General features: G+C 37.6%; 1 protein-coding gene across 1 annotated transcript in view; it reads right to left on the bottom strand.

The window, feature by feature from the left end:
- Positions 1-657: 657 nt before the first annotated feature.
- Positions 658-26,318, bottom strand: part of LOC133605878 (adhesion G protein-coupled receptor L3-like) — a 381,662-nt gene continuing 356,001 nt past the window's right edge. The window contains exons 20-26 of the mRNA XM_061959234.1: positions 26,030-26,071; positions 24,732-24,758; positions 19,934-20,102; positions 19,708-19,830; positions 17,317-17,413; positions 6,319-6,438; positions 658-2,411 (exon numbers count right to left, since the gene is read on the bottom strand). Coding sequence (XP_061815218.1) covers positions 1,537-2,411; positions 6,319-6,438; positions 17,317-17,413; positions 19,708-19,830; positions 19,934-20,102; positions 24,732-24,758; positions 26,030-26,071 — 1,453 coding nt within the window. The 3' untranslated portion in view covers positions 658-1,536. The remainder of the gene's footprint in view (positions 2,412-6,318; positions 6,439-17,316; positions 17,414-19,707; positions 19,831-19,933; positions 20,103-24,731; positions 24,759-26,029; positions 26,072-26,318) is intronic.

The raw sequence follows: 26,318 nt of genomic DNA on the forward strand, positions 1-26,318 counted from the left end.
GCTATTGTGTGCTTAGCTGTTGTGTAGCTAGCTCCTAGTAGCTAATAACCTACGATGGTTACCTTTTGTAAATGAGTAAAATAGAAGAAAAGGTCAACATTGTGTGTCTATTGGAGGACATTTTAGATGTTAACTGGCTGTCCAGTTAAAGGGACAAGCAGTAGAAAATGGATGGATGGATGGCTGTCCAGCTTTGCACAAGTAAACATGCCGCCGGACTGCTTATAGTAAAACTTACAATGGAAAGTTTAGATGCAAGAAGATATAATTCAATACTTTTTTTATGCTGATATTGGACGGATATGTGGTATCAGATCACCACCCCCAGTGAGTTTAAAAAGTCTGTAGGAATATGTATGGCATTTGGGAAGCCATCCTTTGGCAGGCCAAATCAAACGACTCGACGGGCCAAATTTGGCCCCCGGGCCCCACTTTGGGCACCCCTGCTCGAGGGTTTACCAGCAGTTTGTTATTGAACTTTTTTCAAATCTAATGAGCTACTGAATGTGTTGATATTAATTAGCCGTAAACGATGCGTCGTGAGGATGGCTTGTTATTGCGAGGAAGACAAACCAGTGGAGAAGCACAACTCTATTTGACAGAAATGCTGCAAAACGCTGTAGTTTAACAAACAAATTCACTACCAATCATTGTCACTCCAAAATCATCTTTTTTCTTTAATAAGTAGAACAGCCATCTTTGTACAAGTGCCAAGTGCTCATCATCAATAACCCATGTGGGCTTTGTTGGAATTAATTGTCAGTCTGAGGGAATCTTCCTTTACAACCACTGCTATCTACACTCGTACTTCTTTGAAAAAAAGGGGGAAAAAGACATTGCACAAATAATGCCTGAATGTTTTTTTTTTTTGTGTTTGTTTTTGCGATAGACAACATTTACTGGGGGTATTTCTGAAACAAAAACATCCTATTTATGTGCAATGCTAGTTACTGTACAAGTACATAGAAATATCTCTTATTAGTTTTATTACATTAAAATAAACAGAAGAAGAGCGGCTATGATTCTTTGATTCTTCAGCAAACAAAATGTGCTGCAGCTCCAACAAAACAAAGAAAAATCCTTGGAAAAAGTCAATGCAAGGGTAATAAAATAGTCTTTTTTTGTTTGTTTTTGGTGGGTTTGAAAAGTTCCTCAAGCGAGTCTTTTTTTTTTTTTTTCCCCAAGAGCGTGGTACGAAGTGAGCGCCTTTGTAGTGTTAACTGGCTAGCGCTGCGGACGACAGATGGTGAAACACGGTGTAGAATCTTTGACATGGAGGTGCTATGTGGGGACCGGATGAGAGGGCTCCTGGCCGCACCCCTCTCGGGACGGGTCCTACTCGTTCAGTGGTACAATAAAACCATTGCAGCTGATGGGGGCGGTTTCCCGGAGCCGAGGTTGGGCATGCTTTTGTAGTGAACCACGTCCGAGCTAGCGCCCGGACTGGCACCATTCGTATAGTTCCGCAAACCTTTTAGCATCAAAAGGGGACCGCTGCTGATGGAAAGACGGGAGATAATGTATGACATGGTGCGTCTATAGGCTGGTGACCATGTGTGACGGCTCCTGGTGGGACCCCACCGGGGACAGGTCCTCCTTGTTGGGCGGCACAATGAAACCGTCACTGCTGCCCCGTCCTAGCTGGTAGTAGGAATGCAACTGATGGAGGTGGTTCTCAGAGCCGAGGTTGGGCATGCTTTTGTAGTAAACGTCGTCCGAGCTGGCGCCGGGACTCTTCCTCTCGCCCCCTTCCTTGGTATCCGGGGGCCCGTCGTTCGGGTGGCCCGGCAGCATGGGCATGCTGGTGTACAGCGAGTCTCTCTGGTTGTGGCTCGGAGAGGAATCCTCAGTGTGCTTCAGCAACGGGAAGAAGCTATCGCTGTTATCCTGTGGGATTCGCCTCCGGGAAGAAGGAGGAGGAGGAGGAGGAGGAGGAGGAGGGTCGGCGGAGGTGAAGCCGTGGAGATGGGTCAGTGGAAGTGGGGGTGGCGTCTGATGGAGGTGATTATGCAGGGTCTCCAGGGGAGGCAGGAGTGGGACGTTTGACTCCTCGTGGATCAACTCCAAGCCTTCATCGTGGTGCAAGGGGAAGGCCATGCCCACCCCTGCTCTCGTCCCATAACCGCCACCTCCACCACCGACGCTCTCCTTGTTGACGTTATTCACCAGCTTGTTCACTAGGTTCCGGTTTTGCTCATGGGAGTTGTTCAGGTAGGACGGAATGTAACTGCAAGCCAGCTCCTTGAGGATCTTCTTCTCCAGGGTGGTCTCCTTGTTGTGGTTGTAGCCCCGCTCGATGATCTGGACACAGTCACTCATGTAGTCGGCACTGGCGATGCTGTAGCCGTGGTTACCATTCAGTGGTAGAGTATCCATGGCACTTGTATCCCGGGCATTGTTCAGGATTCCCTCTGGAACGACAAAAGGAACCACGGAGGTCGGTGATTAGACGGGAGGTCATTCCCAAAATAACGACCATCTATCTTTTGAGTGCATGTCATTCACTGTTTTTGCCAACAAAAAAAGAATGCGATCAAAAACCACACTTATCATGTATGCAGTGGAACCTCTAACCTCGAACAGCTCAATCCCCAAGAGTCATACAATTCAGGAATTTGACCAAATAAAAATCCTAGTGTTGTTTTCTCTCCATCTTACATTAAAGTATTAAGTTTTTGGACAAAGAGTTTCAAAATGGGCAGGAAGGGCCTGATCTACTACTACTACTAATAATAATGGATTAGATTTTATATCGCGCTTTTCTATTACTCAAAGCGCTCACAGAGAAGTGGGTCGCATGTATCAAAACATGTGCAAGTTGATCTACTGCGTCTCTACTACGACTCTCAATTCCAATCTTTTAAGGGGCACGGTCAAAAATTACTGTGAATTTCTCACAGGGCTATTTTCAACAGTACTTGAATACCAATCGTTTGAACTCGAACATACATGGTATGACGTTTCTTTCCACGGGAGTCAACTTTCACAAAAGTTCATAGAAAACACTTATATTGAGATAGAGATGTTCCGATCAAGGTTTTATGCTGCCGATTCCGATAACTATCATCCATGAGCGAAATCGGTCAATACCGATCACATGTATTAACTGTGATTTTTTTTTAAATAATTAATGGTGAGTGCTATTGATTGTTAACCAACATCAACAGAATATTTAAACTAGTTCCTTATTTTATTTTAATTATATACCGTATTTTTCGGAGTATAAGTCGCACCTGTCGAAAATGCATAATAAAGACGGAAAAAAACATATATAAGTTGCACTGGAGCCCGGCCAAACTATGAAAAAAACTGCGACTTATAGTCCGAAAAATATGGTACACCTATTTGAGAAGATCAAAGTCAACAGTAAACAATAATTAAAGGAGACACAATAATGAGCGTCATCCATTTAGCGAGTCCGTCTTCATGAATGCGCAGAATATACGCTGATTATCACGACACCCACAACACTGGGAGGAGGAGATGCACATGTAATCATTTAGTGCTCACAATGTGATTTACCAAGGCTGAAACTTGTCTGTTGCGTCTTCATTTAGCATGTCTGCAACGTATGCGCAAACTGGCGCAGTTACGCACAAATGGCTCTGTCGCGGTCAGAAGGAGGCGATCACTACAAAGACTGGCGATGGAAAGAAAGAGACTCTTTTATGCTTCTGTCGAACAAAACTGACATATTTCTGTCAGAAATAAAAATATTAGACATGTCTATCCAACAATTCAGTCTTTGAGCTGATAAACGACTTAAATGCTGATTTGGAGATAAACAAACACCACAACAATGTCTGCAAACGTTTTTTTTTGGTTTTTTTTTTCGTTATTTATATATAGGAGATAGATTATTGATATATATCTCCTATATAGAACAACTTTTCATGCCTTTGGATCATTCCACTGAACCATCCCAGATATTGTCCGTGTTGTTGGGCGCTCTTACCGAGTGCACCTTCAGCATACTAAAAATAAGTTATGTTGTCTAGATTGCAATTCTATATTGCAGAAAGGGTGGGAAAAAATGTATTAGTGTCCTGCATGTTCAACAGAGTTGCAATTGTACACGCAGTCTTAGCAAATCACACACAACACGCCCACTGATAGCACACACTATTTTGTAGTTTGCACATGCTGTTGTTTTATGTATTTGAGTAAATCAGGCCCTTAGTATTCAACTACGTTCCAGAATAATGCGGTAAGATATCAATGCACGAGCATATAAGGCTCATTTTCAGGATGCAAATACAAAAATGCTTGATATGTCTCTGCTGTTTTTGAAGACCTACTTTAAAATGCTGCTCTCGTGTCCAAGCTGATCAATGCAACATAGTAGTCAACAACAATAGTCTTTTATGTGAACAACACATAATCCTGCACTTTGACTTTAAATAATGCTTAAGAGTTTGACCCTGACATGGGCTAATATGCATTATTTCTAATGGGGAAAATGTCCGAGCTTCATGTTCTACTGTGGCTTTGTAGATGGAAAACACAAAGCTAAAGAACAGCACATAAAGTAGCATAAATCACAAAGGCTGATCAAATCAAATCAAATGAAACAAATCACAGACATGCACTATAAAATGAATCAGGACCCAGCCATATTGTCCCATACAAGCATTTTATGGCAATATCCATGTAAAAATTATGTTTTAAACAAAGCACATTAACAAAGGCGAAGATGATTGCTGCTTAGTATTCAGCAAAGTCAATTCCTATTGATGTGTATTACATGTCAAATAGGATTTAAATGCCATCTGTACTAGTTCACACATCAAAGGAACCAATCAATGTACAGTATGTAGATTATTACATACAATTTGTGTTCTTCTAATTTAAAAAAGGGGGCCTTTGTAGAATGACTTTGTCAGCATTGAAGAGTGGAAAAAGGAAGTAGAAGCCAAAGAAGTCAATTACATTTGATAAGCAATGTTTAGTTTGACTCCCATACTTGTCTCTCTGTAAGGATCTTAAAGGGACAGCATGAGGGGAAAGACAAGAAGAAGACAATAAGCCAAACAGTCAAATAGCACAGAAATGCACACACATACACAATGTATGCGAATGAAAATAATATTGATAATTATAATGCAGTAATTCAGCATGCACATTTTTGCAAAGCATCCTATCATTTACAGTATATTATACAGTATGCATATATATACACAGTGTATATATATATATATATATATATATATATATATATATATATATATATATATATATATATGCAAATAAGCATGCATTGTATTGATCGTCATGATGCTGCAATGCTTGTAAAACCCTAAAATATATATGTGTATGTAGTTTCGGCCTAATTTGAAATAAATGGTCAAATGATACAAATAAATATACTAGCATAAGGTTTGTGAATTATATATCTAATTTCAAGAAAGGGTAATAAGATAAAGGACATTAATGATGCTTGTTTTTTGCCACAAAAAATAATACATTGAAATCACTAAATTAAAAAGGTAAATCCCATATGTGTGTATATACAGTATATATAAATATATATATATATATATATATATATATATATATATATATATATATATATGTATACATATATATGTATATATATATATATATATGTATACATATATATATATATATATATATATATATATATATATATATATACATATATGTATATACTATGTATATGTATGCATATGTATATACACTATACTATACTACACACACACACACACACACACACACACACACACACACACACACACACACACACACACACACACACATATACCCGTATATATATATATATATATATATATATATATATAAATATATATATATATATATATATATATATATATATATATATATATATATATATATATATATATATTCATACTATATGTATATAATATGTGTGTGTATGGTATTTGGCTATGGTGTTAGTTTATTGGGATATGTTATGATATGTTATGTATTTTACCATGTTATATTTATGTCTTCTTAAATGTATTTATAATAAATACATGTATACCATTCCTTGTTTTTTGCTTATGTATCAATGAAAAGCTGATTTTCGCCTATTTGTATGAAGCATCATAAACAACTGGAGGGTGAAGGTCTTTGATGGTGATGATGACTATTTGCTCCAGCTTCATATCTAATGTGTCCACCCAAAACAGACACGACACAAGATCTGCAGCAGTGTTTTGGTTTGTTTTCATACACAAACATTATAATTAATTTAAATCTAGGAGTAAAAAAAGAAAACCATGCAAAACAAAAGCTGCTCCAGCTGGTGTAAAGAACGAAGAGAAGCAAGCACACCTTGCACGTTGTACATGCCCAGAGGGTTGTTATAGACCGCCGACTCCCCAAGCAATGTATTATAGGGATTGTTAGTGCCGTGAGGACGTAGGAGTGCGTTAGGGATAAGATGATTAGCCCCTGCAGCAGCCACAAAGACAATTGGACAGGAAAAGAGAAAGAACAAACATATCAGCTTAGGGTCATTAACATCCAAATGACCATTCATGTATGTGGACTGAGAAAACTTGAATGAAAGTGATGATGCTAAACAGGCCATTAGCAGCGCAGTCATGCAGAACAATGCACGCTGTGCTCATTTTTGGACAAAATACAATAAATGCAGAATTACTGTGACGTCAAAGGAATTGCTATTATTGTTTATAACATTTAGTATAAGCATAATGTACATTTAATTACTTCTAGTTGGCAAACTGGAGATACATTATTTACTCTATGTTCTTTGTGGGATGAAAACAGAGTTTCACAATTTGCAGATATTCAATTTTCATTGGAGCAAAAAAACACCACATTTTTCATACATTTTTCATTGGCTATGAATAAACACCAATAAAGATGTTTGTTTTAAACTGGTTTGAAACAAACAAAAACATGTACCTTTCGCAGATTGGGATGTGCATGTTTTTTATTGGGTAATAACCAAAAAAACATTTGGAGATGCCTGATATTTTCAAAATTCAAAAAATGCGGAGATACATGCTGAAGTTTCACTTTAACCTCATCAACAGAAATAAATGGATGAAAGTAATATTTTCTCTGGACAAATAAAACAAATGCTACATTTGAAGATATTTGCATTTCATTGGACTAGAACAGGGGTCGGGAACCTTTTTGGCTGAGAGAGCCATGAAAGCCAAATATTTAAAAATGTATTTCCGTGAGAGCCATATAAAAAAAATGTAACACTGAATACAACTAAATGCGTGCATTTTTAAGTAAGACCAACATTTTTAGAGTATAATAAGTCTCTTATTCTTTTTAATAACATTGTTGAGCGTGGCTACCGCTGCTGCTCACTGCTCGCTCACCTCCCAGGGGATGGAACAAGGGGATGGGTCAAATACAGAGGACAATTTCACCACACCTAATTTGTGCGTGACTATCAGTGGTACTTTAACTTTAACATAATTCTGAAGCTAACCAATAATAAATAAAATACTTCTTACCATCAATGCGACTTCTTGAACAGGTGCGGTAGAAAACGGATGAATGGATTAAAATGCATGAGAATATTTTCTCTTTTCAACGTTATTTTTAACACTGTGATTACCGGCGGAACCATTCATTACTTATCGTGTTAAGCAATGTCAGCTAAGATTTATCTGAGAGCCAGATGCAGTCATCGAAAGAGCCACATCTGGCTCGAGAGCCATAGGTTCCCTACCCCTGGACTAGAACATATACAGCATAACAAAAAATGGATGTATATGCTTTTAACTGGATTTTTAAATACCAAAACATTTTAGGAAAACGTCTTTTCACTGGTCCAAAAATACATTTGTGAATACATTGACAAAAACACTTTAAGGCAAATAATTAAACTAGTCAACAAAAACAAAATCTAGAAAAACTTTAACTGTTTTTATTTTAACTAGAACAACACTACACACTTTTTATTGAAAGACAAAAAATATCTAATTATTGAGATGTGCTCTTTTTAAGACACAAAGATCCCTTGTGGATCAATAAAGTTTGTCTAAGTCTAAGTCCAAATAAAAAAGATTAGGTAATAAATGGTTTTCAGAGATTTGAACCAGGGGTATCAAACGTACGGCCCGAGGGCCGGATCAGGCCTGCAAACAGGTTTTATCCGGCCCGCGGGATGAGTTTGCTAAGTATAAAAATTAACCTGCAATTTTTTAATGAAAAAAACAGCTGTTTTAAATGTGTCCACTGGATGTCGCAATAGCAATTCTTTGTATCTTTGTAGATGATGCTACATATGTAACAAAAATAAACCACATAATGTTAGTACATCAGTCGAGGAAAATGATCAAACTGCATATATAACATCCTGTAATTTGATTTTGATATTTTTTTTTTGTCTTGATAGATTGAAAATTATCACCAATGAGTTGACTGATGAACATTATCACATAATTTATTCAGAAAGTATAAATAACGACAAATAAAGATAGAATACTATTAACCGCAACATGTAATTGTAAAAAAAAACAACAACAACATTATGATTTGTACATTTTCAGAATGTGCTTGTTCTATTTTTAAACAAAGAAAACAATCTGAAGTTGTCTTTATTTTTAAGTTATCGTGCCGTGATTTTACCAGTCCGGCCCACTTGGGAGTAGATTTGTCTCCATGTGGCCCCCGTATCTAAAATGAGTTTGACACCCGTGGTTTAAACAAAAATGCTATGTTTGAAAATGTATGCTTTTCATGAGATACAAAACGTAAAGCAGCCTTAATTTGAAGATAGTGCTTTCGCCTGGATTTTGAAAAATGTTACATTTGGAGAAACAAACTACAAAATTGTTACATTAGGAGGTACAGAGGCACCTCAGCTTACACGTACTTCAGGATACTGGCTGCCTCTCGGCCAGTTGTTTTGCTTTAGGTTACACGCAAACATCCGCGTATTGAGCCTGCCCACCGCTCATCTGCATAGCAAATGTCACAGTGAACCCCCTAAGATCTGACCAAAACATCTGGTCTTACTCGCTCATAATAACTAGCGAGAAGTAGCCTTGTTTTTTCCAACCGAGGGTCAGAGAAAAGTGAGTGTGAAGGAGATTGCTAAGAAGAAGAAGCGGCTGATAGTCATTGAATTGAAGAACAAAATCAGCGAAAAAACATGACCGAGCAAAGTAGTTTGAGCGTGGCGCTACTACAATAATCTTCTCCAAGCTGAAGCAGAATGAGTCGATAAAACCTATGACGACGCCTGCCAAGAATGTTAAACTAATTTCTAAACGGCGGGCGTTTATTGATGAAATATTGAGAAGCTGCTAATGTTGTGTTTTTGACAGAGAAGCGATTTGAAGGAGATACCGTCTAAGTGCACTCTCCTAAGTAAATGCTGTACATTATTAGTCCATCACTTCCTAAAACTACAGTAATTGTTCAGTTCAGTTTCAGTTTATTTCAAACATGCATACGATACAATGTAATTCATCACATATTTCCAGTTGTTTCATTACAGCATGTCCGAAAAGGAGTAGGAAGAAGCTGAACTTATTTAATCCTACCCCTTTTCATATCATAGCAATTTTTTTTCCTATTTCCTTGTTTTCTGTAACATAACAGTGAACTAATAAATAATAAACAGATAATATACCATAGTAAGTAAACAAATTAAATACATAAATAATCTTTGTCTCAAAAAAATAAATAAATAAATAAATAAATAAAAACAAAAAACAAAAAAAAAGGGTTCAAGATGTTCATCATAATTCTTAATCTGTGTACTTTGTGAACACTTGTAGTTTGAACAGTTTCTTAAACTGAATCATATTGGTGCTTTGTTTGATTCCTTTGCTTAATCCATTTCATAATTGAATTCTACATACAGATATGCTAAAGGTTTTAAGTGTTGTACGAGCATACAAATGTTTTAAATTAGATTTTCTTCTAAGGTTATATTTCTCCTCTTTTGTTGAGAAGAATTGTTGTACATTCTTGGGTAGCAGGTTATAGTTTGCTTTGGGCATACTTTTAGCTGTTTGCAAATGCACCAAATCGTTCAATTTCAATATTTGTGATTCAGTACATTAAGGGTTTGTATGTGGCGACTTGTCCAGGCTGTACCCCGCCTTCCACCCGAATGCAGCTGAGATAGGCTCCAGCGCCCCCCGCAACCTTGAAAGGGACAAGCGGTAGATAATGGATGGATGGATGTTCTCTATATGGTTTGTAGTACATTCTACTGCATGGTTTTGGCCACAAATGTGTGTTCTGGGCAGCCAGAACGGCAAATTATTTATTTTCATTTAGATAGGGAGTGTTGATTTGAGATACAAGTACTTTGGGTTACGAATTTTGTCACAGAACCAATTAAACAAGTAAGCCAAGCTACGACTGTACCTGCTTTTCATTAGACAAAAACTATTAACGCGAAATTTCGAGATACAAAAATAATAATTGTTCAATTTGGAAGATACATGCATTTGCTTTTAATTGCAAAATGTAGAGAGATACACTTTTCACTAGGCTAAAAGACATGCAATATATGAAAATACATGGTTATGATTGGTTAAAACATTTGCTAAATCTGGACATACTTGACAGTTGTTACGTAAGACTAACAAAACCTAAGTGACAAGATTGTCCTTCATGCAAACCCAATGAGTTGTTAAATTGTTGCTTTAAGCTCAACGCGGAGTAGAAAGAAGGCCAATCCAAACACAAAGTAGAGTAGGCTTTAACAAGTAACATTTAGTGAGAGTATGAGACAGAAAGGATGGCGTGTCAAAGCTCATTCTTTTTGACATCTTCCATCCAAGGAGAGCACAAAAAAAAAAAATCTGACGCTGTGGAAATAACCTGAATGGATGTAAAGTGGTCATTACTGCGCCTCCATCGCATTGGAGGTCATTTCCTATTTATGGGATGTCTGTCCCCCATATAAGTGTCTGCTACTGTCAAATGACTCGACACTTCCCCAACGGCTGACCTCCACGCAGAAAACTACTTTCACAGTATGTTGTGCGATTAGCGCCTCTCCAATCTCCCTCTGTAATGGTGGTAACATTTGCTTTTTTTCAAGGGGAAACAATAGAATGAAAGCCACGAAAAGTTTTAACAGCCGTGGAATTTTATATCGATTTTGATATTTTAACTAATGCGGGCAATGTATGCATGCAATGCATGCTTTTCATTATCAGAAAAAACATGTTTTCTTTCCAGGATTTAAAAAATCTGCATTTGGAGATATACTGAGATAACAACAAAATTTAAAAAAAATTGAGATTCGGTTTATAAACGAAAAACCTTTGACTTACTGCATATGATTCCTTTGGATAAACAAATATTTGAAAGGGATTTTTATTTTTGGTTTAAATAAACTTTTCAAAACCTCTAAGACATGCTAGATAACCATACAAATACAAAATAAACTGGAAATACATGCTTTTCATTGGATAACAATTAAAACATGTTTAGGAACAATCTAAATAAAAACATGAAACATTTGCAAAATTTGAGTTGAATGTTTTCCCTTGTATTGAAAATGTTAATTTGTACAGTACCGGTATATATATATGCACCAGAGATGCGCGGTTTGCGGGCACAACCGCGGAGTCCGCGGATTATCCGCGGAGTCCGCGCATTATCCGCGGATCGGGCGGATGAAATTAAAAAAAATTAGATTTTATCCGCGGGTCGGGTCGGGTCGGGTCGGGCGGTTGAAATAAAACAAAATTAGATTTTAAATAGATTCAGGCGGGTGGCAGTTAAACCAATTCGGAAATATATATACATAGTTAAATGTTGTTACCCACATACGAAAAACGAGCAGGCACCTGCTGCATATGCCGCAACAGAAGAAAAAAAAAGAAAAGAGATGGACACTTTTACGGAGCGGAGAAGGGACGCCTCGCCGGGGTCCGGGACCGAGGCCCCTTCCCCCGAGAGGGCCCCACCGGGAGCCGTAGCTGAGGCGATCCGCGAGAAGGGCCCGACGCACATCCAGGGTCACTACCGCGCCCACCGCACCGACACCCCGCCTCGTCCGCCTTCGCCGCGGCCGGCGTCACGCGCAGCAGGTAAGCAGCTTACCTGCCCGCCACCCCCGTGGCCGGGGGCTCGTAACAGGGGTCACTCCGCGCGCTCCGCCCGCGCAGCTTACCTGCCCGCCACCCCTGTTGCCGGGGGCGCGTAACAGGGGTCACTCCGCGCGCAGTGCGCTCACGAAAGGGGTGGGGCTCACCCTGGTTGATATAGAGAGCAGGACGGTGGCCATGGAAGTCGGAACCCGCTAAGGAGTGTGTAACAACCCACCTGCCGAATCAACTAGCCCTGAAAATGGATGGCGCTGGAGCGTCGGGCCCATACCCGGCCGTCGCCGGCAGCGAGACGCGCTTGGAGGTGCGCTCAGCGCGGCTCCCATATGATTGCGCACCGGTGTGCGTCTGGGTCGTGACAGCGTGGCACGCGAATGTCTGTACTGCATTGGATCAGTCTCCTTTCTTTAACAGGCAAAAGCTTTATAACCTCACCATACCTGCCAACTTTTGAAATCAGAAAAACCTAATAGCCAGGGTCCAAGGGCCGCAGGCCCCGGTAGGTCCAGGACAAAGTCCTGGTGGAGCGTTCAGGGCTTCGCCCCCCGACGCAAAATGATTATTAGCATTCAGACAGGTTAAAATGTTGCTAAAACCATCACTTTTCTATCAGTCACAGTGACTTTTCAAAACAAAAATATTACAGCAAAAATCATATGGGTTGATTGACATGTTTATTCTGTAAGCTAACTTCAATAGTTTGAAATTATTTTGACAGTTAATGCCAGTTATCCTGTCAACCTTTCACAAGACTTCAATTTGTTAATTGAAAATTAAACAGTATAAACACTTTTTACAGTAAACAAATGGTAAAACAGTACTAAACAATTCCATTAAAAAAAAAATTGGTGTCATTATTAACTTTCTGTCCAAGCTTGTATAATCTACTGCCTTGTTCAATTGTAAAAAATATTCTGTGCCTAAAATTCACATTTCTATCACAATTATCATACTGTAAACATGGTAAGCTAACTTCATTAAAATTAATAGTCCTGTCAATAGCATGGAATTACAATTCAAATGTAGTTTTTTTGTAAGCCTTTCAAAAGAATTCAAAATATGAAAAATTAATGAAAATTAATTTAAGCCATCAGACACTTGAAAAGTGGCACATCACATCTCTAATGTAATCATTTTAACTTTTCAACAGAAATAGCACTGCAAAAATATTAAGGACATATTTCTGTAGTTTGGTAGTTATGCTGTCAACATTTAACAAGATTTCTTCAACTTGGACTTGAAAGCATAAATAGTATAAACACTTTTAACAGTATAACAGTACTAAACAATTCCAATAGATAACATTGGTGTCATTACCTTTTTGTGGCTAAAATCCAAATTTATTCTATCAGATTGATCATACTGCAAAAATGATATGGTAACTTTATGATAAGTTTACTTGAAGTGGCATAAAACACTGAAAGTGATTGTTCCTATAACCCCTTTGTTTCAAATGTTTGTTCCACTTGTGGCAGTCGGGCACCAGCATACCGTCTTTGACAACTTGAAGTGGCATAAAACACTAAAAGTGATTGTTCCTATAACCCCTTTGTTTTAAATGTTTTATGCCACTTCAAGTTGTCAAAGACGTGCTGTGAAATACAGCCGACAGGATTGCGCACCAAACACGAAGCAAGGCCAAAGCGCATGCATGGTGCAGGAGAACAAAGGACTTCTTTCATTTAAGGTTTGTGATAAACCATCAAACTCATTCGTTAAAAGGACTCTATAGTAATATAAAGCGAGTTTTTCTGGACATTATCATGCAAGAAAAGTTTATTTTTGGGACCGCGATCACCGCGTAATGATTTTTAAAGGTTGCATTACAAACATTTAACTGTCCCATGTGATCAGCCAGTGCGATTGGAAGTCCATGCTCAATTATTGCCTCCGTAAATAAAACTTCGGCATTTATCACATCCAAAGAATCTGTTTGGGCGACGAAAAACGTTGAAAGTTTTCCACTTGTATCGCTAGCAACGGCATTAGACTTGTGTTTTTTTGTCCCAACGTGGTCTTTTACATCGCTAATTCCTCCGTGTCCGATCGAAAAATCTTGTCTGCACCAGGTGCAATTCGCGTAGTTTTCACCCTTTTTTTTTTAAATTAATGAAAAACCGTATTTTTTATCACTGCAACCGTAACCCGGAATAGGTTGATGAAAACCGTACGAATTACGGGAAAACCGGAGTAGTTGGCAGGTATGCCTCACTAATGCCTTGCATCGTCTATATTAGATATATAACAACGGGCAGGTGCGGGCGGATGGCGGGCGGGTGCGGTTCTGATCAAATGTTACATCGGGTGGATGGCGGATGGTTGACGACTTTCTGATGCGGTTGCGGATGAAATAATTGCCTATCCGCGCATCTCTAATATGCACATTTCTTTCTGGTTAGAAATCGCCAAAAATCACATATAATTTGGACAAACTGAACAGTAAACCCTCATTTATTGCTCTTAATTGGTTGCGGGCCTGACCGTGGTTAATTAATTTCTGTGAAATAGTAATTATTTATTAAAAATATAATATTTTCAACACCAGAGCAGTGATTCTCAAACTGTAGTACGGTATGTGGTATGCGGGCTCTATCTAGTGGTCATTATTTAAGTACAGTGTTTTATTTTCCTCTATTCAAACGGTGTGTCATGTTACAGTGGCCAAATATATTAAATATACTTGTTTAAAAAAAACAAAACTCATTGTTCTTAATGAATACCTAGGCTTACTATGCTACTGTATTTTAATGATTGTCAATACTGTGATACTTGGAGAGCCAAGTGTTTTTTGAGGTGGTACTTGGTGAAAAAAATTTAAGGACCACTGAACTAGGGCATAAAAAAACCTTTTATTTACTTAAAAATGTCTAATTGGATTTGATTCATGTGTTTAATGGGTATTATCACACTTCACACATTTCATTATGTCTGTTATACAGACGCAGAAGGCTAGAAAAACAGATAGATGTGTTCTATTTAAAGCTTTAGCCATCCATTATTAATAAATAAAGGACCTCAAATTTCTGCTGCCCCATAAAGCATCACCAATCCCTCTTCATACTAAAAACAAACCCCACCAAAACTGCTGAATGGCCTTTTAAAAAAATCACTGTGGTGGAAAAAATGTGCTTGGAAAAGGCGTTCATAAAAAGCATTTATCATAATGCATTAGCTAGTTAAAGGAGTCTCTCCGCTTAGTCGGGCATGGAGTTGCAAACTGGCATCTGTCCATAACATGAACACCCCCCGCCCCACTCCCGGTGCTAAATGTGTGGCTGGTGTGGACACTAATGCACAGTTACAAAGATGGATGGATGTTGCAACACAAGGAAGAAGTGTCAAGATAGTCGTAATCAGCCACTCAAGACTCATCAAGGTGGTGGCTCCTGCATAGGGGGAACGTCTGAATTATTAACGCTATCAACACCGCCGTGTTTTTAAATGTAGCCTGCCGCTTTTGTGCAATTCATGAGACACAGTAAATCCATTCCGTCGCCAAATAATTTAGATACCAATAATCCGTTCCTAGTTCAAACTCTGGAGACCTTAGCTTTTAAAGAAACACGTTAACATCCTTAACTAACTCACTAAATAGAGTAAAAGAGAAATAAGGCAAAACAACTTGCCCTGACTCAATGACAAAATAGGAAAGTGTTAATTATTGCTGGTTAAGGCTATGTGAAATAGTAAACAAAAAAAAAACAACAATAACAAAAAAAACAGGCTCATTTGGTCAAATTCCATGCGAGTCATGAGCCATTATGCAACAGGATGGATTTATGTATGCACTTAATACCATTCATGTTCAATGAACTGTGTTGCTGTAAATGTGTTATTTATTAGAGGTGCTGAAATAAATCCATTCACATTGAAATCTCGATTCTCATTCAATCCGATTCAATTATTTGTAAAAATCGATTAAGAATTTAAAAAAAAAAGTGTTTCATTTTATGAATACATCTTTAAAAGTAAGTTTTTAGACCAACACTCGCTTACTCGCTGCGCATATACATCATGCGTTGGCAAACAAGAGGAGCTTTCATGACATGTAACCTGTTTTGAAAAGGATCTATTAACATTTTTCTACCTGATAATATATTGCGACAATCGGTTTGAATCGAGAATCGCGTTGAATCAAGAAACGTCACCCCAAGAATGGGAATGGAATCGAATAATGAGTTGTAAGATTCCCATCCCTAATATTTACATTATTAGAAGAATACCTTTCCAATGTCACAATAAACCAAAAAAATCATCAACATATAATACATAATAGGTTTCATTTCTTGTACTGTGGTTATAGTCACACATTTTCTTTTTGCCAACAGCAGCATCACAAAAAAACTGAAAAAAAGTCAACAGAAACCAACTGCGGCTTTATGGGATTTTTATTTTTATTTTGAAGCAGTATTTTTCAAGAAATTGTGCAGGAACCACACACATGCAATTTTTAGGACAATTTTTCATACCATATTGGTATATTTTCATGTCCCATGCAGATGGTGCAAGGGATTGCTGTTGTTTGTCTCAACATATTTTCATTAAAAGCCAACAAAATCATCCATAAGTTTTTATTTTTTATGTACATTTTGCGTGTATATTTTATGTATATGTACATCAAATTTGCACATTTTCTGCTAGCCAATTTTGCTGCAAAAATTAAATAGTTGGACTTTCAGGAAGATTTTTGAGACTGTATTTGTCCATAGTTCCTTTAGCTCAGGGGTCCCCAAACTTTTGGGGCCGCATCGGGTTAAAAAAATTTGGCCGGGGGATGTACATATATTGCGAGCACGATGATGTCACGTTGTCGATGGGAAAATGCATTTTTAGACAATATGATTTGCCTGAGCGGCTAGGAGACACTGAGAGTAACAAATGGTAGAAAATGGATTAGAAAGGACAGATTAAAAAAAAAAAAAAAAAATAATTATATATATTTATTTTATTTTATTTTATTTATTTTTTATTTATACCCCTGCTTTAGCTCATCCAAAAAGTGATCGGGAGGTGCACAAAAAAACAGGAAAGCTAGCTTGTAAGTCTTTTTTTTTTTTTTTTTCCCCTCAGCGGTATTTGTGCGATGCTTACAAATTTATTAGAAAAGCACAAGTGTGACTTTCTGAACTAGTTCATGACCTTTTTTGGATTGTATTCATAGCGTAAAATGCCATCAGTACTGCAGTTTTACCTACAAGGAATAGCGAGTGTCAGCACAAAAACAACAAGCAAGCTCATCAGAAGATGGAGTCTGAAATACCTCTGTTCAGAGACGCTGAGCTGTTGATGTCACCAGTCATGAACGACGACTCCGACTGCTTTCTCACCGTATCATTCCACATCCTTCGTATGCGGCTCTGCAAAAAGACCAAAAGAGAAACAGTAATGTTAAAAAAATGGAACATTTGCACCGAGTATAATAAAGTCATCAGTCAAGGCTTTCCGAATCAACGTCTCGGAGGCGCTCGATCCGAGACACGCTTGATCCTAGTTAATTGTGCCGCAGTCCCACGGGCTGTTGCACAAGCTAAGGGTCTGTTGCTAGCCGACGTTAGCGTTGTTGCTGCTGACAACTCGATCCTGCGTCAGAGGGGCCCACAAGTTGGCAGTCAAATTGTAATTAAAAAAAGAACAGATCAAAGTTTAAATATATAGAATAAAATGCTGAGAAACTAACATTCATTAAACAGTCATTAAAAATATGAATAATATATACATTTTTTAAAAGGTTTAAATGATCCTGTGCATCAAGAAACATAAAACTAAACATTTATTGGTATTCATTTTTGTTTGAATTTGTCAATTTGATTGAATCCCTTAGTGACTCTCCCTGAACATCTTTATCTTCTCTTTATTTCAGTCATTGACAAAAAACATCAATAACTTCCCGCTCATCGCTAATGAGTTTTTAACAGCTCTTGTCTTTGATTATCAAATAAATCCTCCTAAAAAAAATTAAAAAAAGCAAATTACCCATCAAGGAAAATTGGACGTGATGCTTTCCGATAATTACTACTGCAAAGGTGGAGGACGTGATCAATAATCCTAATTAAACTGTGGCTACTGTAATGATTGCGTGCTACATGTTTACAGGAAGTGGACATAAGAAGTCTGGTAATTTATTCTTCTTTTTCCTTTTCCCCAAGTCATCATAAAAACATTACGCTATAATTGAACCATGTCCCTATTCTAAGGGGACGTGCGTTCAATTATAAATATTGATGTTGGCTTGCAGCATCTGGTTATAAGCGTTTAATTACAAACAGCACTATGTGTTTTTATGGGAGTAGTGAAAACACTCGACCTGACAAAGAAGCTTCGGAAAAGATGCATTGTAAGAAAACAACAAAATGTGTAGACGTATGCTAATATGATTGGTGTGAAAAAATTGTAAGACAAAAATGAATAATGGAATGTTACTTGGTCACCAAACAACAAATGCAAGTCTTTTATCTCGTGTTTTATGGGATTTTAAGGTTTTTATGGAGATTGTTTTCACAGATATTGAGCCACAATCCTTTTTTGTATAACTTGCTGCAAATTGAATGGAAACGTGTACCCACTTGAACAGGTTTGGTGGTAATTTGACATAAATGCCCAAAAGTTTGAAAAGTGCTAAAAACGGAACTTGTGTAAGGACTAGAGATGGGCACAGAAACCCAGCTCCATAATGCCATCGATCAATCAATCAATCAAATAAGAGTTTATTTATACAGCCCTTAATCACAAGTGTCTCAAAGGGCTGCCCAAGCCACAACGACATCAGCTCAGGGGCCACTTTGGCTTTTGGTACTGCCAACAGAAGCGGTAGTACCCACACTGAAAAAATATTTATTTGTTTTCATGACTATTTACATTGTAGATTATCACTGAAGGCATCACATGAGCTTCAAGCCCACCTACGAAGTGAAAACCATTTCAGGTGACTACCTCTTGAAGCTCATCGAGAGAATACCAAGAGTGTGCAAAGCCGTAATCAGAGCAAAGGGTGGCTATTTTGAAGAAACTAGATTATAAAACATGTTTTCAGTTATTTCACTTTTTTTTGTTAAGTACATAACTCCCCATGTGTTCATTCATAGTTTTGATGCCTTCAGTGACAATCTACAATGTAAATAGTCATGCAAATAAAGAAAATGCATTGAATAAGGAGAAGGTGTGTCCAAACTGTTGGCCTGTCTTGTATATATCTACATACAGTCGGTAAAAAAATGAATTGTAGATTGACCTGTAAATATAACGTTGTGGTACAACAAAGGGCATTATTATTAGGTAACAATAATTTTTCATGCTAAACAAAAATACATACTTGACCTTAACAAGTTCAGCTAATTTAGGCATAAATGACAGGAAACGTTGCTAAATAGCAATAAAAACAAAACATACTGAATGTAAGGCTACCTTCCATCTAATTTGTGTCTGGCAATAGTTAAGGCAATCCATTGTGTGTTTTGACTATTTTAATGTTGCTAAAAAACAGCTTTTTGTCACTTCTAAAATAAATAGAAAATGTTTTTTAGTGTCAATGTCAGGGAAACCATTGTTATAGGTTTCTGCCACTTTAGTGATTGCATTCTTCTTCTAGTTAGAAAGCTCACTCGAGAGTTTAAAAACTCAGAAAATCTATTTTGTTGTATAAGAAAAAGAGTACCTGTGAGCCAGTCGAGTACCGTCCAGGAGCTCTGGAAGCATTTCCCTTGGAACCGATGGAACTTTCCACACTTTTAGTGCTGCAGCAGTGCGTCCTGAGGCACTTTCCAAACTCTTTACGCACCTAAAACAAACAAACAAAAACAGAAGCGCACAAATCATACAATCTCGAAGTGAACTTTTTTCCCCCAAATCTGAGATCAGTTTTTTTGATCAAAAATCCATACCTTCTTCTGAAGTACGCAGTGGAAGATGAAGATGAACATTCCCTGTAGGGAATTGAAGATGGTGAAGAGGTAGGCCATGACCACCGTGCTCTCGTTGATGTACATCAGTCCGAAGGCCCAGGTGAGGCCCAACAGGCACAGTAGGGCGATGGCGCCGATCACCCATGATCTTCAACACAACAAAATATTCATGTCAAGCAGTATGGGAAGAAAATGGTTGGAAATATGGCAAAAATTTTCAAAGTACATATTTGTGTAAGCTTTTACCCCTAAACCGCTGCACATTGATTGATTGATTGATTGACATCTTAAAAAATTGAAAACATGTAATGCTTTAAAAAGGCAAATGGATGGCACAAAAAAGCCGAAAGGCTTGTTTCCATTGTGGTCCATTAAATATTCATCACATTTGATACATTCAATAATAAAATATATATAACCTGTAACATGTATATAAAAATTACGTTAAAAAAATTGATAAATTATGTACATATACTACACAGTATATATGTCAGGTGATTTGAAAAACAAATATATACAAAAAAATGGGGGGGGAGGGGGGGTATATACACTATGTACATGACACTATGTACATGACTATGCAAAAAACAAACAAAATGAGAAAATATATATGCACTATAACCACATATAAACCTGTTTGATGCTTCGAAGAGTTGCTGGGGATCAATTTTGGTTGAGATCAGGTGGAGGTTGAGCTGAGCCATGATTTTATGGCAGTTTTAAAATTTAGTAGGGAAGTTGGAATTTTAAGGTCTGTTGGTAGTGCATTCCACTGTGTGGTGGCAAAATAGTAGAATTCATTTTTTCCCAATGAGAGTCTTGAATTTGGGGGGGACGAGGTCTGAGGAACTCCCTCGACAACAAACAACACACGACAAAAAGAACATTTTCCACTGTGTTGTCTGTGCTTTTATATTTCTAGCAAATAAACCACATAGTGGTGCTGTTATTACCACGCATGACTTGAAATTTCTCACACAGCTCAAAAACGTTCACATAAATACATACCTATAAGTATAGGGGAGTTATAGATCCTCTACATACGTAGCAGGAGCACACTGCTTTTTTTTTAAGGGCCAAGTGTGTAATATTGAGCAGAAAGTTTTGAGCAAAAACGTCCTTGATGTCTCTTTGAAAAATATAGTAAAAAAGAGTGAATGAGATAAAAGTTCAAGAAATAAATCAAGGTTAGGCAATGAGAGGGAGACAAAACAAACAAATGAGATGACACAACAACGTCAGCAAAGGCCCCCTTCATTTCTTTCTTAACAGACTCGTGTTGTCCCGGCGACGGCATAAGTTGATCATAAAAACACAAAAAGTTTCTGTATTCCATAATGGGGTCTGTATGTTACAACAAACAGTATTACTTTCACTGTGGTAAATGTACTTTCACTGTGGTAAATGTATTGGGCAATCCATACTTCATTCATTTAATTGGGGAAAGTGTCTTGTAAACTTGGACTTAAGCAAGCCAATGTGTCCTATAAAGACAAAAACACCAAGACACGTTTTGTTTCTCAATATTTATCAAAGAAGATGTACTCCATATGTTACATATAAAAGTAACAAAATACTGTTTTGATATTTTGGAAACCTTTTTTGGGGACAGAAGTGCGATCAAATTCTTATTTATTTATTTTTTTTGTTTGAATTTGCTTTTTCACATTTAAGTAGTTCCGATCGTTCAAAGAAAACATGTGTGACACAATTTTTGGTATATTGACAATTTTAGGATTATTAAACATTCGCACAACCATTAGCTTTACAGACTGATCCATATTTAGTTGGTCAAAGCCAGGCGACGTATCCTTCAAAAACAGTAGTTTTTCCAACATTTATATGAGCACATTGATTACAGCACAAAAAAGGGACAAGACGCCTAATTTGGCAACAGAAACACAACAAAATATGTTCCTATAGCTCAAGTGTCCTACGGAGTAAGCATTAACTCACAATCCATTCCTAAACTTTAATCAAAACAAATATTCTGACGCAAATGGTTGTGTTCTAGGGTCAGTGTTCTGTTGAGTTATTTTCATTAGTTTTTTTTGTTCAGTTCAAACTCTGCTCTAGTTTTCTCTTGTGTCCTGTTACCTCTGAGGCCGGCATGGGGGCAATGTCAATCAGGCCTACTTAAGGCTGTTGGTGTCTATGCACAGGCCTGCTATGTTTGCTCTAGACTGCTTGCTTATTCCGAGCTCTTTCCAATGTTTCTTGCTCTTGGATGTGCTAGTTTTTATTTATTCAGGTTTGTGCTCTAGAACTTCAGTAGTAACTCATTCCCTTTGCTACTTTTTCTCTTGGCCTTGTGCCATGCATTGATTTGTTACTTTTGTTACCTTTTTGGAGTATTTTCAAGCATGTGCTTTACTTTTTGTTTTCATTTTGTCTTGTAGGGACTTTTGCCTTTTTGCTGTCACTAGGGAGGAATTTATCAAATTTCTTGCTTTTGAAAATCTTCCTTCCCTTGCATTTTGTGTCCCTAAAGCATTGATCGTAGCAAATAATTGTGTCTAAAACTATTGTTTTATGATTATGATGTATTATGATTTTACAAAAACTAAACTTCTGGTATTTCTTCCACCTACAAACATTTGAGGTGTTTCCAATATTTTTACACACAATACTCTCCAATAGTCTCCAAATGTTCTGGTGCTACATCAAATCCATGAACAAAACAAACGATAGGAGACTATGTTAACGTGAGAACATTATTATTGTGGGGCGGTATAGCTCGGTTGGTAGAGTGGTTGTGCCAGCAACTTGAGGGTTCCAGGTTCAATCCCCGCTTCCACCATCCTAGTTACTGCCGTTGTGTCCTTGGGCAAGACACTTTACCCACCTGCTCCCAGTGCCGCCCACACTGGTTTAAATGTAACTTAGATATTGGGTTTCACTATGTAAAAGCGCTTTGAGTCACGAGAGAAAAGCGCTATATAAATATAATTCACTTCACTTAATTCACTTCAATTATTGTCACATATTTCAAAAATGCTTGTTTTGTGGGTTTTTTTTGCCACAATATTCGCCAAGCATGCTTAGAAAATTCTGGTGCTATGACAAATATACAACAAAAAACAATCAACTTTCAGTGACTAGGTCAATGCAGTGTAGTGTTTTTACTTTACTTTATTTTGCCAGGAAAAACCTGAGGAAAGTTTTACTTTACAAAGCTTCGAAGACTATCAATTTTAGAAAGATTAAAATGACATTGCGCGTCATTACATTCAGCTGCTAAATCCACGAATGGTGCACCTACTTTTATGGCTGTACACAGAAACCCACCATAGACTGCTATAAAAAAATCAAACAAGAAGTTAGGACATTTTTACTGCGCTAATCGCGGATATAAATATTTTGTACGAAAAACCTATTAATTTAGACATCACAAAGAGACACAAGTATGATTGAGGTAGCTACGGAGTAGCTAATTGTGTTTTTATGCCTCAATATAAAGCATTCTACAAACTTTCTTGTGTTACGTCAAATCTGTTACAAAATCTCTGTAATTTTGGGGATTTTGGGACTATAAGGCGCACTTAATATCCTTACATTTTCTCAAATATCAACAGTGCGCCTTAAAACCCGGCTGCAGATTGACGCCTGTTTATTAAATTATGCTAGCAAGTACCGGTAAGCAAGCAAGACCAAAGCTTTGATGTTGCATTGAGAATATAGATCATTACACACGGCACTCAAAAATGTGTCAAAATGTTTGACTACAACTTTGGTAAGCTACGAAGCCGCATCAATTAATGGATTGTCGAAGCATTACGGCTACGGTAATCAGACGTACTGTGCTTCAACATACAAGTATCATGATGGTGTGTGGATAATAACCCCAAAGTGGCACCTATTACGAGACATTACCTGCCGTTTGGTTTCGCCTTCTTATGCAAAACTGACTTTTCCTACCTATTAGTACCTGCTGTTGTGTATTTGGGATTTGCATAATTCCCAAAAATGTGCGTGCATCCGCCATTGTAGTCCATGCCGTAGTCAATAAGCTCTTTCTTTTTCTTTATCCTCTTGTTGTGGGGCACTCATCCTCCACTGTTGCCTTTTCTAATATTAAGTAGCGTAAAGTTTTAACTTATATTTGTCAGTAGACTCGCTATGGAAGCGCTAAAAACTACAACAAAATATGACAGGGAGAAGACGCTGTCGAAGTGGAGGCACGTAAATAAGACTGCCCACAAAACGGCGCATCCTGACGAGACGGTCAGAAAGCAGTTTTAAGATGGTCTGTAAAACATAATCCATTCAACATTTTGACCATCACATTTTATGTAGACCACAAGCAAATGTTTTCAATGTGGAAAAAAATCATAATATGACCCCTTTAATGCGCCTTTTGTATGGAAATAGAGCCGAATAGACCTGCTCATCGACAGTGCGTCTTACGGTCCGAAAAATACGCCATTTGTTTTTTGTAGCGTTTTTAGCATTCTAACTTGCTTGTAAAATCAAATCTACCACTAAAAGAAACCGATCTTCAAGAAAACGTTTCTCAATAGCAATGCAGAATCTCTGTTGATCCTGTTTGTCTTCATGTAGAATTATTACGTCGATGTACTAAATTTTACAGTGTATTCCTACAGGTGCCACTTAAAAACTAATCTTTACTCGCCGCGTCTGTCAGCTAGCTTAGCGCTCATTTTGACCTTTAGCGCCGTAAATCACATTAATGGTTCCACGGGAGCAGCGCTGATATGGCGGGGGAAATGAAAGATGGCCTTTTTTCATGGGGGAAAGTGTTCTTTTTCCTTCTTACTTGATCTCGGGTTCGTAATCCTGATGGCTGAGCAACATAAAAACAAGAAAAGTGTCATCCACAATTAGAGATAAGCGGGGAGAAAACAAAAGGGAGCTTCACAGGATCCACTTTCTAAAACCGACACCTCCTACCTGCCGTTTTTTGGATTTGTTTGTGATTTACAGGCAACTCACCACCAATATCTGTGCTCGCAGACGCAGTCGTAAATATGGGCAGACCTTCTTGTTTAAAGCGCTAATAAATGGGTCAGGTGTGCGGCCAAATTGGTGATTTATGAATTTGCCGTCTTTTTTTTTTGTTGCCATAATGACCTGGTGGGAGAGGTACTTCATCAAAGCAGTGGTGGGCGCCGTCCTCTAAATAGAGGACATCAGGAGAACATGCAGATATGACAACGTGAGCACACGATGCTCTAATTTTAATGAAAAAAATTGGGCAGATTTACCCTCAAATGTCGTTATTTGTGTACTCATTAGTGCTATAATAAGATCCTATACAAAAAACAGTATAAATATGCATCTGCAAGATAATAATACCACTTACATTGAGTCTTGATTTGACGTTTTTAATAATATGTTGAATATTCTGCGCTGCTAATACTTTCTTTACCTTATTTGGTGACACACGTTTAAATATATTTATTTTATTGAGTATGTCATCGTCAGCTCTAGTACATAATATACATACATATCTCCATTGAACAGTCTTGTGCTCAATGGTAATATTATTATTTCACAAAAAAGAAAAGAAAATTCAATTAAATTAAACATATCTCAAATGGGTAATGGGAAGAAGTATAAATCCCCCCCTTTTTTTACATAATTATTTGAACTAATATCCAGTTTCCTCTGAACCACATTTTATCACATTCATCTGGATCCACATAACTCAATTTGCCCAGAACAATGTGCTTACAATTCACAATATATCGTCATAAGTAAGTCATATACTGTAAGTCATTCATACTCATATTCAAAATAAGCCTAGACCTCACTATACTGAACCAAATTATTAGATTTGTACAATTTCTTAAAATGCTGAATGTTTAAACAGTGTCTGAGCTCATCACTCAGGCTCATGTGTGATACAGAAATAAATTAACTTAGTATTGGGTTTAAAGAAAGTGGACTTTTGTTTTGCTTTGTAAAAAAAAAAAAAAGACCACTTCTCAACCTTAAAGGCCGCATAAATGGACAATTGTACTCAGAAAAGTCAGAGTGTCAGTCGGGGAAGGTTGGTGGGGGGCACATCAAACACAACATCCATTCTAATCTACAAGGAAAACAAACTCTTACCAGTGCCACTCTACTATAACACATCCGTCGTAATAACGGCGGCTAAAATGAAACAAAAACAAGATGAAAACCAGAGAAAAATGTCAGAAGAAACAGAGTATGAGAAGAAATTAAAGAACGTGATGAAACTGGAACAAAAATCATGACATGATACATGGCTGTGAATAAGCAGTTACATTCAATGAAGGAAGAAAAATGTAAATAAGGCATGGGATCACCGCCTCAACTTTGACTGGCTTATGATGAAATACAAGAGTCGCATCATACAATGGACAGTGAAATTCATCCT

The sequence above is a fragment of the Nerophis lumbriciformis genome, linkage group LG05 (genome assembly GCF_033978685.3).
Source record: "Nerophis lumbriciformis linkage group LG05, RoL_Nlum_v2.1, whole genome shotgun sequence".
NCBI classification, from domain to species: domain Eukaryota; kingdom Metazoa; phylum Chordata; class Actinopteri; order Syngnathiformes; family Syngnathidae; genus Nerophis; species Nerophis lumbriciformis.